The sequence below is a fragment of the Vidua chalybeata genome, chromosome 7 (genome assembly GCF_026979565.1).
Source record: "Vidua chalybeata isolate OUT-0048 chromosome 7, bVidCha1 merged haplotype, whole genome shotgun sequence".
Classification (NCBI taxonomy): domain Eukaryota; kingdom Metazoa; phylum Chordata; class Aves; order Passeriformes; family Viduidae; genus Vidua; species Vidua chalybeata.
In genome coordinates, this window is record NC_071536.1 from 18,338,323 (window position 1) to 18,351,041 (window position 12,719).

The 12,719-nt window shown below is 38.6% G+C and overlaps 1 protein-coding gene across 3 annotated transcripts in view; it reads right to left on the reverse strand.

Moving 5' to 3' along the window:
• MAP3K20 (mitogen-activated protein kinase kinase kinase 20) overlaps positions 1 to 12,719 on the reverse strand; it is an 88,722-nt gene that overhangs the window by 50,019 nt on the left and 25,984 nt on the right. For all 3 annotated transcript variants that reach the window (XM_053947082.1, XM_053947081.1, XM_053947083.1), the window contains exons 3-7: positions 9,451 to 9,538; positions 6,436 to 6,537; positions 5,611 to 5,676; positions 4,631 to 4,659; positions 4,376 to 4,513 (exon numbers count right to left, since the gene is read on the reverse strand). In XM_053947082.1, the coding sequence (XP_053803057.1) occupies positions 4,376 to 4,513; positions 4,631 to 4,659; positions 5,611 to 5,676; positions 6,436 to 6,537; positions 9,451 to 9,538 (423 nt within the window). The remainder of the gene's footprint in view (positions 1 to 4,375; positions 4,514 to 4,630; positions 4,660 to 5,610; positions 5,677 to 6,435; positions 6,538 to 9,450; positions 9,539 to 12,719) is intronic.

Sequence of the window (12,719 nt, forward strand, 5' to 3'; positions counted from 1 at the left end):
TATATGTTAAATGTCTTCCAAGAGCTTTGAGCTGGAAAACGAGTGTTGTGCTATCTTTCTTTCAGAAGACTGTAAATTTTAAGAGCTGTTTTGTTTCATTCATGCACATATGGTTGTGCAGAACATTTTGCACCGAATTCCTTTATCATGACACCTTTAGTGTTTATTTCCACTGCCCAAACAGATCACTGCCTCCCTAAACCAATAGTGCTAGCTAAAAACTCTTCCAAGACTGCACATAGTTGAAGAGAAAAACAGCAATTCGACACAAGATGAAGGATTTTTTTTTTTAATGCCTTCATTTTACTATTAATGAAAGGAAAAGATACGAAAGTGGGATGTTGGAAACCTTTGTATTTACTTACACAGGTTTAGAAAATATTTTAACAACAATGCAATTTTCATATTCAGGCCAAATGTACAGAGAAAGCCTTTCCTTCCAACGGTGACGTGTCTCTATGTTCAGTTTTACAGGAGTTTCAACCCCTTCTCATGGACTAGCTACCCTGAATCATCAGCTAAGGTGAATGACTGCATCAGTCTTTTAAAAAGCAGCAAATGGGTACCGTCTGTATTCTCGTTTGCCTCTTCCTCTCCCCAGGGTGATTCAGCAGCAGACAAGGACCTCAGCCTGACTTACCCCAACCTCTTTATTGTGAGGTACACTCTGTTCATTTTCAGAACTGGCTCCCCAGCTCACTTCATATGGAAATTAATTTATCTTTCCTTTCTCCTGTATAATCTAATTGAGACTGACATGGTTCACTTCCCCTCCCACCTGTGATGAGGAGGATCACTTGCTTTCCCAATCACATCACGTCTCTGTGATGATGGGCAGCAGGTGCTCACAGAGAAAACAGCCAAGCTAGAAACAATGATGAAAACCAAAGCAAGGCCATTTAATATAGTGCAGTAAGCTGCAGCCTCTGAAGATGCTGGACTCATCTTTGCATATAGACAAACAGAAAGGAGAGATAAATGTATGAATGTTCACCCTATACACAAACCTGACAATAAGAAATATGTGGTCTTCAGAAAAAGCTCACACATTTACTTCTGTCAGCTCAACTGGGAATTTCAATTCCTATCCTCTCAGTTATGTGACAACAACCCAAAGGAAAAACTAAACCCACAACACCTCTACCCCATCCCCTGTCCCCACACTGGTGCAAAGCCAACAAAGATTCAAAGTGCCTTATGGATAGGGGAACATCCAAGTAAGTAATCTGAGGAAAAGAAAACACTGTGAACACCTTCATTGAAAAAAATATGCTTTGTCTGGCAGGAAGCTGTTCACAGACAATGGTCAAGAGCCAGAGTTAGCAGAGGTACAGCATAAGCATTAGCACTGCAGTCACAGAGGTACTGCCCTTAGGCATGAAAATTAGGTCTGTCTTCTCTGCATTGATCCAACTGCAGTTAAAGATCGCATCATTCCTTTCAAAAAGAATAAGGGATAACCCCTGGAGCTGGCCAACATTCCCTCTATAAATAACATATGTTCTCATAACTAAAGCAGTGTTTGAACAGCTGCTACATTTAATGGCAGTCCCTAGGCCACCAATAGGCAATTAATGGTTTTACTTATTTGTTCTTGTAAGTGATAAAATAATTCAACTACATTGATAAGCTTTCTGTGATTAAATACATTTATACTGATACACAAACACACACTGTGTTGCACTACAAACAGTTCTGCCAGGATAATATATTCTGAGCATATGTCTTCATGATTTCGAACAGCTTTTAGAGTGACACTGTCATTCCACATACACTTTCCTATCTGGCAGAGATAGAAAGGAATTACAGAGATGGCAAGGAATAATTTTTGAGGTTTTTGAGCAACACACAGTGACATACAAGTCAGTTTCAGGGTTGATCACTTGTAACACTTGGTTTCAGTTGTTTAGAGTACAGACTTGGAAATGGATCAGAAGAGAGAACTACAGCATGGCTGAAGGAAAGTATAAGATCTGTCTTTGTGTGGTAATAAATTCTCCTGGAAAATTTAGCTTTAGCATTTCATGACAGTATTATAAACTATTGACTATGTATCTCAGAATACATAGGCTTGTTTAACCATCCACGAAGAGCGGGACAAGCTAATCTAAACATTAGCCATAAACATGTATACAACTGTTCACAAAAAGGAAAATTCATTTCAGCCGAGAAGCAGCTCAGACCTATGAGGCGGCAGAAAGACTTCAACACTTCATGGAAAAAAGCTTTCGCACAGCTTAAGCAGAGTATTTAAAATCACAGATGGGTTTGTGAAGAAAAGACTGTCAGATAAAAAAATAGAAGAAAGGAAATTAAAGAAAACCACAGGAAAGATGACAAATATTGCAAATGAAATATCTATTCCTAGCATCTTACTAGTTTACATTTGAAAGGATTCTGTTCTTTGTTAAGAGGACTTTAACTGAAGTAAAGCAGATTTGTCTCTCTAGCACAAAAGCTGCTGGCAAGTGTTATGCTTCAAAAAGGGATTCTTTACATTTTGTTTTTATAGATGATAATAACTTAAAGAGACAAAAATACCCTTTCTCAGATTACTTGTTTTCAGACCCCTAGTTAATTCTCTGGTAGTTGTAACACTTATTATAGGGAGATTCCAACTTTCAATGTTATATTCAGGCCATTTCTTGCTGGTATAACACCTTAAAATCAGTTACTTCAGAAACAGAGAACTTAGGCCACTGCCATTCTTCATTTCTACCTGCCTATCTCTTCTAAAAATGATGGTGTTCCAAGACTATAGTTATAAAAAGAATAATTACTCCTAAGTGCTTATGAATTCATAAGCTTCTACCCACAGTAGAACACATTAATTTAAAAATAATATGTTAAAAAATTGTGGATCATTAGTGGACATTCTAAAATAGCACTACACGCCCATAACAATGTTAAAATACTCCGGTAACACTTTACTGTTTTCACAAGGAGGATAGTTCAGTTCTACCTCCAAGCACAGAACTGTCAAAGGAACCTGACTTTTTGAATGAGGTAAAATAAACTTTGCACAACAAGGCATTGTTAATACTTGACATGATAAGATAATAAACAATTTCTTACCTTCTCCCACTTTGAAAACATTACCTAAAGTAAATTCAAACCAGGATGACTATGTGAGCAGTTTGAACTATAATACCATGTTTGGAATTTTTCCTCTAACATTGTTGTTCTGTTTTGAAACTGGAATGTTTCTCTTCAGTGGACAATATGTGATTGCTTCCAGTAACAGTTTACATTAATATTTACATTTGTTAGCTTATGTTCTCTTACTCTTTGTGACCTAGTTCAGTTAAGCAAGCAAGGATTTTGAATCTGACAATATAGGCTCCTTGCAAACTTTCACTGATAAGTGATGTCACATCATGTCTCAAAAATTTTTTTCACTATAAACAACTGTTTGGCAAAAAGTTTAAGTTACCCTCCACTGAGACATCAGCTTAGCTATGTACAGCCATAGGTGCTAGCTTAAAACCACAGTGCCTCCCTCACATCTATCTCTTCCCATTCCTCAAAGAGAAAGAGACAATACTTGGCAGTTAGTGAAGAATTTCTCATTCTGCCACCCACTGTTGAATGCAAACAGAAAAATGGTTAATGCACCAATATGCATGGAAACTACAGCCCCACTTCCTTTCCTTTCCCCACAAATACTCTTTACTGTCCTCTACCAGAGAAAGGCTATGGGATTAGGCACACAATTGGTGTGACCAGTATGGCTATTTCTAGCCTACTTTGTATTGCAGAGCAAAACTAAATTAGAGTTTAACTGTGGACAAAGTAATTCACATTACTGAATCTGAAAACCTGATATTCTTATGAACTATAACTAATTCCTCATCCTTCAGCAAAGCAGTGCTGGCCTTCTATATTTTCAGATGGGGTCTATTCTCACAAATAGTGATAGCGGTGTCTTTTAAACAATTGAGCATAGAGCAGTTGCTTTTTAATAAAAATCAGTGACACTCTATTTTGGGGAAAGTGGAATGCTAATGTTACCCCCCCTATTACAAGACAAGCTTTTCTCTTTGGTTCCACCAAAAAAAAAAAAAAAAAAAAAAAAAAAAAAATCCCACAAGCAGTAGCTCCTGAAAGCCTTTGGACACATGACACATGTTGAATAATTGTGGCAGAACATGCACTTCCTACACTGGTATGCTGCTCATCTAATCAGATGCTACTAAACATGCAAGATACTATGTTCTTCTTATAATTTTCAAGCATAGAATTATAAATGATGGGTCAGTCTTAGAAGGAAGTGCAGCGTGTTTTGCTGTTCTTATTGAGAATTGCTGTAGCTGCAGCACATGAATTCTGTCTCACTGACGAACTGCCACTGTGCATAGTGAGATGAGGCACTCACCACTCCGTACGAGTACGTGTCACATGTTTCAGACACTGGAAGACTCTGAATAACTTCTGGGGCCATCCATGGGAAAGTGCCCACTAATGACATGTGTGTTGTATGGGAGTGGAATCTTGAGGCACCAAAATCACAGATCTGGCAAAAATAAATAAAATATTAAACTGGTATTATGAGTATCAACAGCATTCATCAGACATGGAAACATCCAGTGAAGCAGCAGCATCTCTCTACAAATAATTGAAGTGTTCATACCTTTAACACACCATCAGCAGCTATAACAACTGAAAATGAAAAAAACAAAAGGTTACAAGAATGCAGAAAGCAAGCCCAATAAATTTTTACAGCAAAATACTTCATTTTTCAATAAGGCAAATGACCCTAAAGTAAGACAGCATCTGAATGTGCACACCTATCCTGGCTTCATTGAGAAGCTGACAGAACATCTGCTGAATACCTGCAAGCCTCTGAACAAATGCAAAGCCTTTCAGGCCTTACTGAGTTAAAAGACAGCAACACAGATGAACTTCAATCTTCCCAGTACAGGTAGGTTTAACAAGAAGCTCTCTGGAAGAGTAATTAATAAAAGGAGAAAATCTACAACCAAGGTGAGACCTACATGTTTCTTGACTACTATGCATCACTGAAATCTGTGCATTATTAAAATCTGTGCCTCTCCTATCCCACCACTAGTAGTAGAAGTTTCATTAAAAGGCAATGTTCAGCAAATTTGAGAAATGACTGTCAGCTGCTAAGTACAGACTCCACACTGAATGTGTATTACTCAAAAGCCTGAATATCTGTCAAACCTCAAAAAAAGCCACAGTAAAGACAAGATTTTCTGATAAGAAATAATAGGCCTTATCCAGTCTGTTGTGTCTGGTGTCTGCCAGCCTTTCCTGGCACTCAACCTTTCCAAATAGAAAAAAGAAGTGAGGAGTGCCCAGGCAGTTATCTGAAAGCTTCATCAGCTTTCATGGCCAATCATGGCCAGCAAGACACAAGTTGAAAGAGCCCTCCACAGTGCTCTAGATGATGCCAGGTCTGTAATGAACTTCAGACAAGCTCAGGATGGGGAGGAGGGAACAAGCTTTTCTGTGCCTCAACAAGTGCAGCTTTGATGACAACCAAGGCAGTAATTAGTTCTGCTTGTTCACCAAGCTCAGGCACAGATTTAAATACCACATTAACAGGTAACAGTAAATGCAGAGTGTTTCAGAGTTTTGCTACTTTACCATTCCTGGACTTCAGGTCCCTATGGATAACTTTGACTGGAGCTTCCATGTGTAAATAGTGCATTCCTACACAAAACAAAGGAACAATCTAGTTAGACAGGCTGAGCAGGGCCATCACATTTCTGCAGTCATGATTCCTGGATCCCACTAGTTGTATGCATTACAAGTTGCCATACTTCTGTGCCATATTGACATGCTGAAGGAGAACCAAAGCTTCCCATAACCTGCTTTGACTAAAAAGCACAAACCAAAGCTCACGTATCTCTCAGAGTATCTATTTGGATATGCTAATGGTTTTTAACATTATATGTAGTTATTTTCTCTAACTATATAGATAAGGAGGTGTCTACATGATTGAGCCAGATGTGAATTTACTTTTCTTTCATTAGTTTACACTAATTCTTGTATGGTCAGTCACAGAGAACACAAAGGATGGAACAGCTTATTCTACATTATTATATGAAGAGTTTCAGTATGTTTGCTGAGAGTAAGTCCTTAGCTTCCTTAAATGCCCCAAATCAAATGTAAGGGTAATTATGCACTTTACCTCATAATAACACTACATCAGCAAAATTATCCTCTTGGGACTTAGGGGCACACCAGAACTGGCTCACAGAAGCTATTTTCACTCCAGAATAATTTTGGATTCATAATAACAAGGAACATATTAAAAAGAAGAATGGATTGGTTTTGCTTTTTTTATTTATATATATTTGATTGGTTTTGTTACCATCTGAATAAGGAAGACTAGGAATGCCTTCCTGACTAAGGAAACTGCACATTTGCTGGCTGTGTAGGGCAGTATACGCCACTCTTGTTGCTTACCTTTAGCTATGTCAGTGGCCCAGGTCATGATATGATCCATATCCATCTCTTCACTTTTGTTACTATTAATGTAATCAAACAGTGAGCCAGCAGAAGCATACTCTGTTAAAAAACAGCAACAAACAAGACATTTAAAAGCATTGCACCTAACTTGAAAGACGTAACAGAAACTCTTCCAGTTCCAGAAAGCAGCCCTCTGGCTTAATGACAAAGAATTCCTAACCAAATAAATCAAAAACACTGGGAGATCACTGCATGGGGAAGGAAACTGAGACCAAACTGAATCTGCAGCCTACAACGTGGCAGGTCAGATGGGAAGACTGCAGTGCTAAATGAAAGAGGGAGAAAATAGCAAGTCCTTTGAAAGTAAACACTCAAGTGGCAAGTAGCTTTGGATCACTGCTGCACAACCTCCCACTGAAAGGACAGACGTGTTGCTTCTGATGTCACCAAGAGAGGAGTAAGCTGCTGACCTGCACATTTCCACAATTAAAACAGAAGCTTTTTTTACCCACGATGTCATCATCTGTCTTATAAATGGATTCTTCAGGAACAGGTTGGCTGCATGCTTTGCATGCCTTTACAATGCATAATTTGATCCATCAGGGTCAGGGGACAACTCAGCTCCTCCAGCCCTTTGCCACTTCGTGTGAACACAGGCAAGTAAGCTTCAATCAACAATGCCCCACTGTTAGTATTTCTTCCACATACTTACTGCGTCACAGATATTTACTAGGAGCTTGTGGATTTGGAAATCATATTGCAAGGACAATGTTTTGTCAATAAGGGAAAAGAAATACTTACTTTAGACAGAAAAGCTCCAATTGCCTTTCTGGACCCACCCTGTGATGCTGTGGCATACATATGATTCTGTGCACTGGGGGCACAAGCTCTGAGAACCTTTTGGGATGAGGCAGCTGTGGCCAAAAGCCATATCTGAAAGCTACATATTGAGACTGCTGCTGACAGAGATGGCCAGTAACATCTAGAATGACAGAATCCATAACAGCAGCTCACCAGGCAGCAGGATGAGCTGGAACACTTACATACATCCTAAGAGGAAAGCATTTTTTTAACTCCAGCTGTAGCCCTTCCCAGAGAACTCTTTAACAATCCCACTAAGACATTACATGCAGCTAATGCTCAGTATATGCCAGTACTTGGCTGAATGCTCTGATCTCCATCACTCTGAAGAAACATTAATTTCTCAAGATTTCTTCTTATTTGGGATTTTCTCTCTCAGGAAACAAATCTCTGACTAAACACAGGATTGTCTGCAACACTGAAGGCCATCCAGAAGATCACAAAGTGAAAATCACTCTAAAACACATTTGAAGCACAATTAACTTTTTTTTTATCAGTAGCCATTCTCTCATTTGAAAATGGTATGAGGAAATTGAGCCTTGCCTCCATTCCAATCCACAGGACTCCAGTCTCCTTAGAAGTTTCACAGAGAATCAACACAGTTTGCTAAAAAATCCCCAAACCTCTTTCTTCTTTAGCCAGGTGTGATCAGAGTTCCCTGTCGAACACAGTTGTTGAACTACACACCACAGTCTCTTTCTCACAGGCAGTTAAAGAGTTCCCATTCTCAACAGCACAGTGAATTACTTTAGTTGCTTTTTGTCCTGTGACTAGTAAGCAGGACATATGTCCTCCAAACACTGACCTTTTGTGAGATCAAGCTGAGGTCTTCTGATCTAGACATCATCCCAGGTCATTGATTATATCTCTCCTTTGCTACTCTGCTTGCTGGTTTACACTTATATTAAAAAGGATAGTAAAATTACATTACTTGATTTTTTAGCTTTCTATTCATTTTATTACTTCCAGAAGGAATTCAAATTCCTGTCTATATACCATCATCAGTGCATTTCTAAGTGGTGTAGACTGTGGTCACACCATGCACCTCTGGAATGCTGTCTGCCACACCATGACCTCCAGTAGGCTGATACTCCTGGAGTAAGCAAAGCTCCCCATGCCCTGAAATGTGTTGCATTTCAAATTACACTGCCATCTGCTGTGATAACCAGAAGTCTGAGAGGCAGGTAGAAATAACTGAATTTTCACATGTTCTGACCAGCAACCAACAAAAACCTGACCGGCAGTGACTCAAATTGGTGTTAGATTGTGCCACATGCAAAAGACTGCTCTTCACATTGAACTTTGAAAGTTACAGACATGCCAAAACATGCCTCCTAATCCATGCTTTCATGGGTTTTATCTCTCCATACACTTGTTTGAGCAGTTGAGAAATTTCTTTGCTTTGGGTTTACTTTCTACTCCTATCTTACATAGTTTGTCCCATACAGGAAAGGGAGAAAATTCTATATCTGGACCATCCCCCAAGATAAGAGCAGGAAGCTTAAAACGGTGACAGGAAAAAAAAAAAAAAAAACAAAAAAAAACCACCAAAATACCCCAATAATACCACAAAAAGCAATTTCCGCATAATTTAGGAATATCAAAACAAACAAAACCTAGTTTCCAATGTATAAAGCGAGTTGTCTTACAATGCCTTATTAACCCTCGACTCTATTTCAAGCTCTTCCCATTGTGAACCTCACAATGCAAATTCTCCTACTTTCAATGCAGGCAGAACTCATAAGGCAGCTTTGCTCTGAGCAGACACCCAGCCCACCTTCCTCAAAGAACCAGCCAGAACTTTGTATAATGAAAACCTCTACTTTTGTGACACGCCAATTAAATTGGAAAAGCAATTCTCCAAACAGGGTAAGAGAACACAGTGAAAGGTACTGTTTAAAGGAGTCCTGCATTTGTGCACTAAGAACACCCTAGGCCTCCCCTGCCTCTGTGCTGCCTCCAACTATGCTCCCAGCCTGGTTCCCACCTCCAGCACTCCCAATTACATGGAGGCAGATAGTGTCAAGCACTCTTAACATTTAAAGAAGACCAGAACAGTTAGCAAAACACTGTAATTGGGCAACATTAGAGATAACCTTGTAACATTGTAGCTTTACAGAGTCAAGAAAAAGGTTAGACAAAAATCCTTACCTGTAACAATGCCATAATTTGGAGGTTCAATGACAGCTCCATAGAACTGAATGATGTTTTTGTGACTGAGCACACTGAGTATTTCTGCCTGTTGAAAACAAACAAACAAGTTAGACAATTCAGAATGGGTCATTTACTATGATAGCTTATTTCATACCCTACTGGGTATACACACATACAGCATGTTTTATATATATATATATATATATATATATATATAAAAGCACACACATATCTAGGAAAGACTGTTCATTGACTTGGCATTTGAAACTTGGCATTTGAAAACCTAGTGAGAGAGTTTGGCAGATGAATGCTTTGTATGTTTGGGGGGATGGGAAAAATAAATTTCAGACTATTCTTTCATGGCCAAGGCACTGATCTAGGAAGCTGAGTCTTTGGAAAAACTGAAGATCTTGGAAAACTTTATTCCAATAAAGATCTTGGATTTTTGGCAGAGCAGCAGCAGTCCTATCCAGAATTTGTGTTTATGCACAAAGTACCATGGGTTCAGCAAGTCCAGCACTCCAGGCTGTTACAGCATACCATGCACACACAGCTCCATCCAATGTTTACTGGAAATGTGGAATTTCCAGGCATGCGTTGTGGAGTCTGATTAAATACACAGAGCAAGCATGCTTGAGATTGCCAAATACCCAGCAGTGCAGTTGAAAATGCTCCTTAAAGCAGACTAGAGATGTTTGGTAATTCTGGATAAATATACATATAAATATATAAACCTTCAAATTCCACTTGAACGATGCTGCTGGGTTTGAGCAAGAGACTGCAAGACAATAAGACTGTATCCACAGAAATTAAGACATATAAGCCCTGTAGTTTTTGAGAAAAAGGGTCAGGTATTTCCTGGAAGGTGTCTCAACAGTTTCATCTCTGCAGTGTATCAAAACAAATATTTAACTGATTTTAGACACACATTTTTATACAAATATACATATTATGCAAAAACAGATATGTACTACTTTATATTTTTCTCCACAGTAATGCTTTAACACTTCAAGATTATGTTAACTCTGTACCAGGCAAGAGCATCTAACAAAAACAAGATCACAATTAACTCCTCAGAACTTATCAAAAGTATGTGACAGATCCCTTCACAGATCCCGTGACTTGCAGTGGGAGTGTTGCTGTTTGTCCACAGGTGAGTTTTCACACATGTTCTCAGATAACTGGCAATTAAATTATTTTGTGGACTGTAGGTGAGTCTGCAGTATCATTTGCTGAAAACAGCATACATTTTAAAAGTTAATTTTCTGGTATTGTGAAAAAAGATTATTCACTTGACAGTAATACTGTTTTTCTTGCTGAGCAGGCTAAGCAGCATGAAGAGTTAGTGTAACCCAAGTTAAGCTCAAAGCTATAGTTAAGATTTAATTGAATATGTGTAAATGTCTGAGCATTAGCTAAAGGTCTTCAAAACTGTGAAGTTACTCAAAAAAGTCTTTAAGCAACAACAACAGCAAAAAATTGAGTCATCTAATGCCATAATCTGTAATTATGCACATAAGCACATGTATCATGTTACCACCTGAAAAACACAGGCCAAAGAAATACTGGTTTGCTATAGCTGTACATATATTAGAATAGCAGTAGCTGATGTACTATGGGTTTCTGCATAAAAAACTGCTATAGCCTTCCTGTTTTCCATGAATCTGTAAGGCCACAAAATAATTTAAATGGCAGCTATCTAAGCAAATGTGGGAAGATTCAACTGTAGGTAAATAGCAACACTCAAAACTCAACCAGTCAAGGGATCTGCCAGCAGAAGGAGCTCTGCCCTACAACTGCAGCCTCACCATCCTCCCAAAACAAGCAACTCTTACAGCAGCAGAAGCATGAGTTGTACATCCAACCTCCTTCCCTGCGCTGGAGGATGCAGGTGACCACTGAGTCATTCAAATCTCCATCTCATAAACTTTTGTATTATGTTTGTATGTTCCTTAAGAAATATACAATTGGGCATTCAATTCTCTAATCCCTACCAGCATTACTGCCAGATTACCAGACCTCACTCAAGTTCTTGACTGCTTATCTGAATATTCTGATATGAGACAGGAGTAACACAAACAGTTACAAAAACTATCTAAACACCTTTTCATTAACACCTTGGTCAGAGGAATGGAATCTTCTTGTGAAGTACTTAAAACATACCATGTCTTCAAAGCTATGAGCACGCCATCTGCTGTGGTGTTTACAACAAAAGTACTTCAACAGGTCATTAGAATTAAATTGATGGGTCTCATATTTAATTTTCCAATAGCATAATATATTTAGGTCCTGGCTATAAAACAAGTACTTGATGAATCTTTTTGGAGAATGATTAAAATTGCCCCATGTTTAACAAATCCAAGTTCCACAGCTCCCTATCCCAACACAACTATGTGCAGAACCCAGTGACTGTTCTCCATCTCACACAAGATGCTGCTGGATGCAGTGAAAGCCCATCACAGTCAGTGGAGGGGCTGCAACAACAGGAGAGGCTGCACTGCAGCAAACCCCAGACCGACCAATTACCCAGTGCGCTACCATGACAGGGACTGCAACCAAAATATGAGTATCAGGCCAAGAAGACAAGTACTTCACTGCCACATGCACAGATACACACTGCTTTTATCACTTGGAAATGCAAGAATATCTTATTTATGTTATATTCACTAAGATCACATTATAGAACTACAAAAAAATGCTGTGTCGACCACAGCTAATATCATCACCTTCACAATGATGTTCATACTCTAATCTGGGATTCAACAGATACCAAAGCAACCTTCCATTTAAGAAATCCAGAGAAACACCTTCTAATTGTCCACAGATATGACAATGAAGAATTGTGGGGTAAAAAAAATGTCCAGCTTTTCCTAAGGACCATTATATTGCAAAGAAATCCTCTCTAAATACTTTTAATCACTATACTGTTGTTACCACTAGCGATTCTAGGCTATTCCTTTCATGTTTTGTTCTTTTCTGTTGCTGTGATCAGCTGTGAACTATATTAGCCAATTTAAAGACTCTTTTTCCTTACAGTGAGAACCACATGCAAGCCAGTCCATATCTTTGAAGCTTTTGTACTATCTTTGACAAGAAGGTGCTGTATTTCAATGAAAATTACTTTCAGATAGCAAATTACAAAGTGGTGGTTAAAGACTGGTATTTCAAAGGTCTCTTAGACACTAACAAGAATACTTAGAATTACCTTTAAGCATCAAAACTGTACTTTAATCCAAAATACCTAAATGCTTGTAAGAAAATTCTGT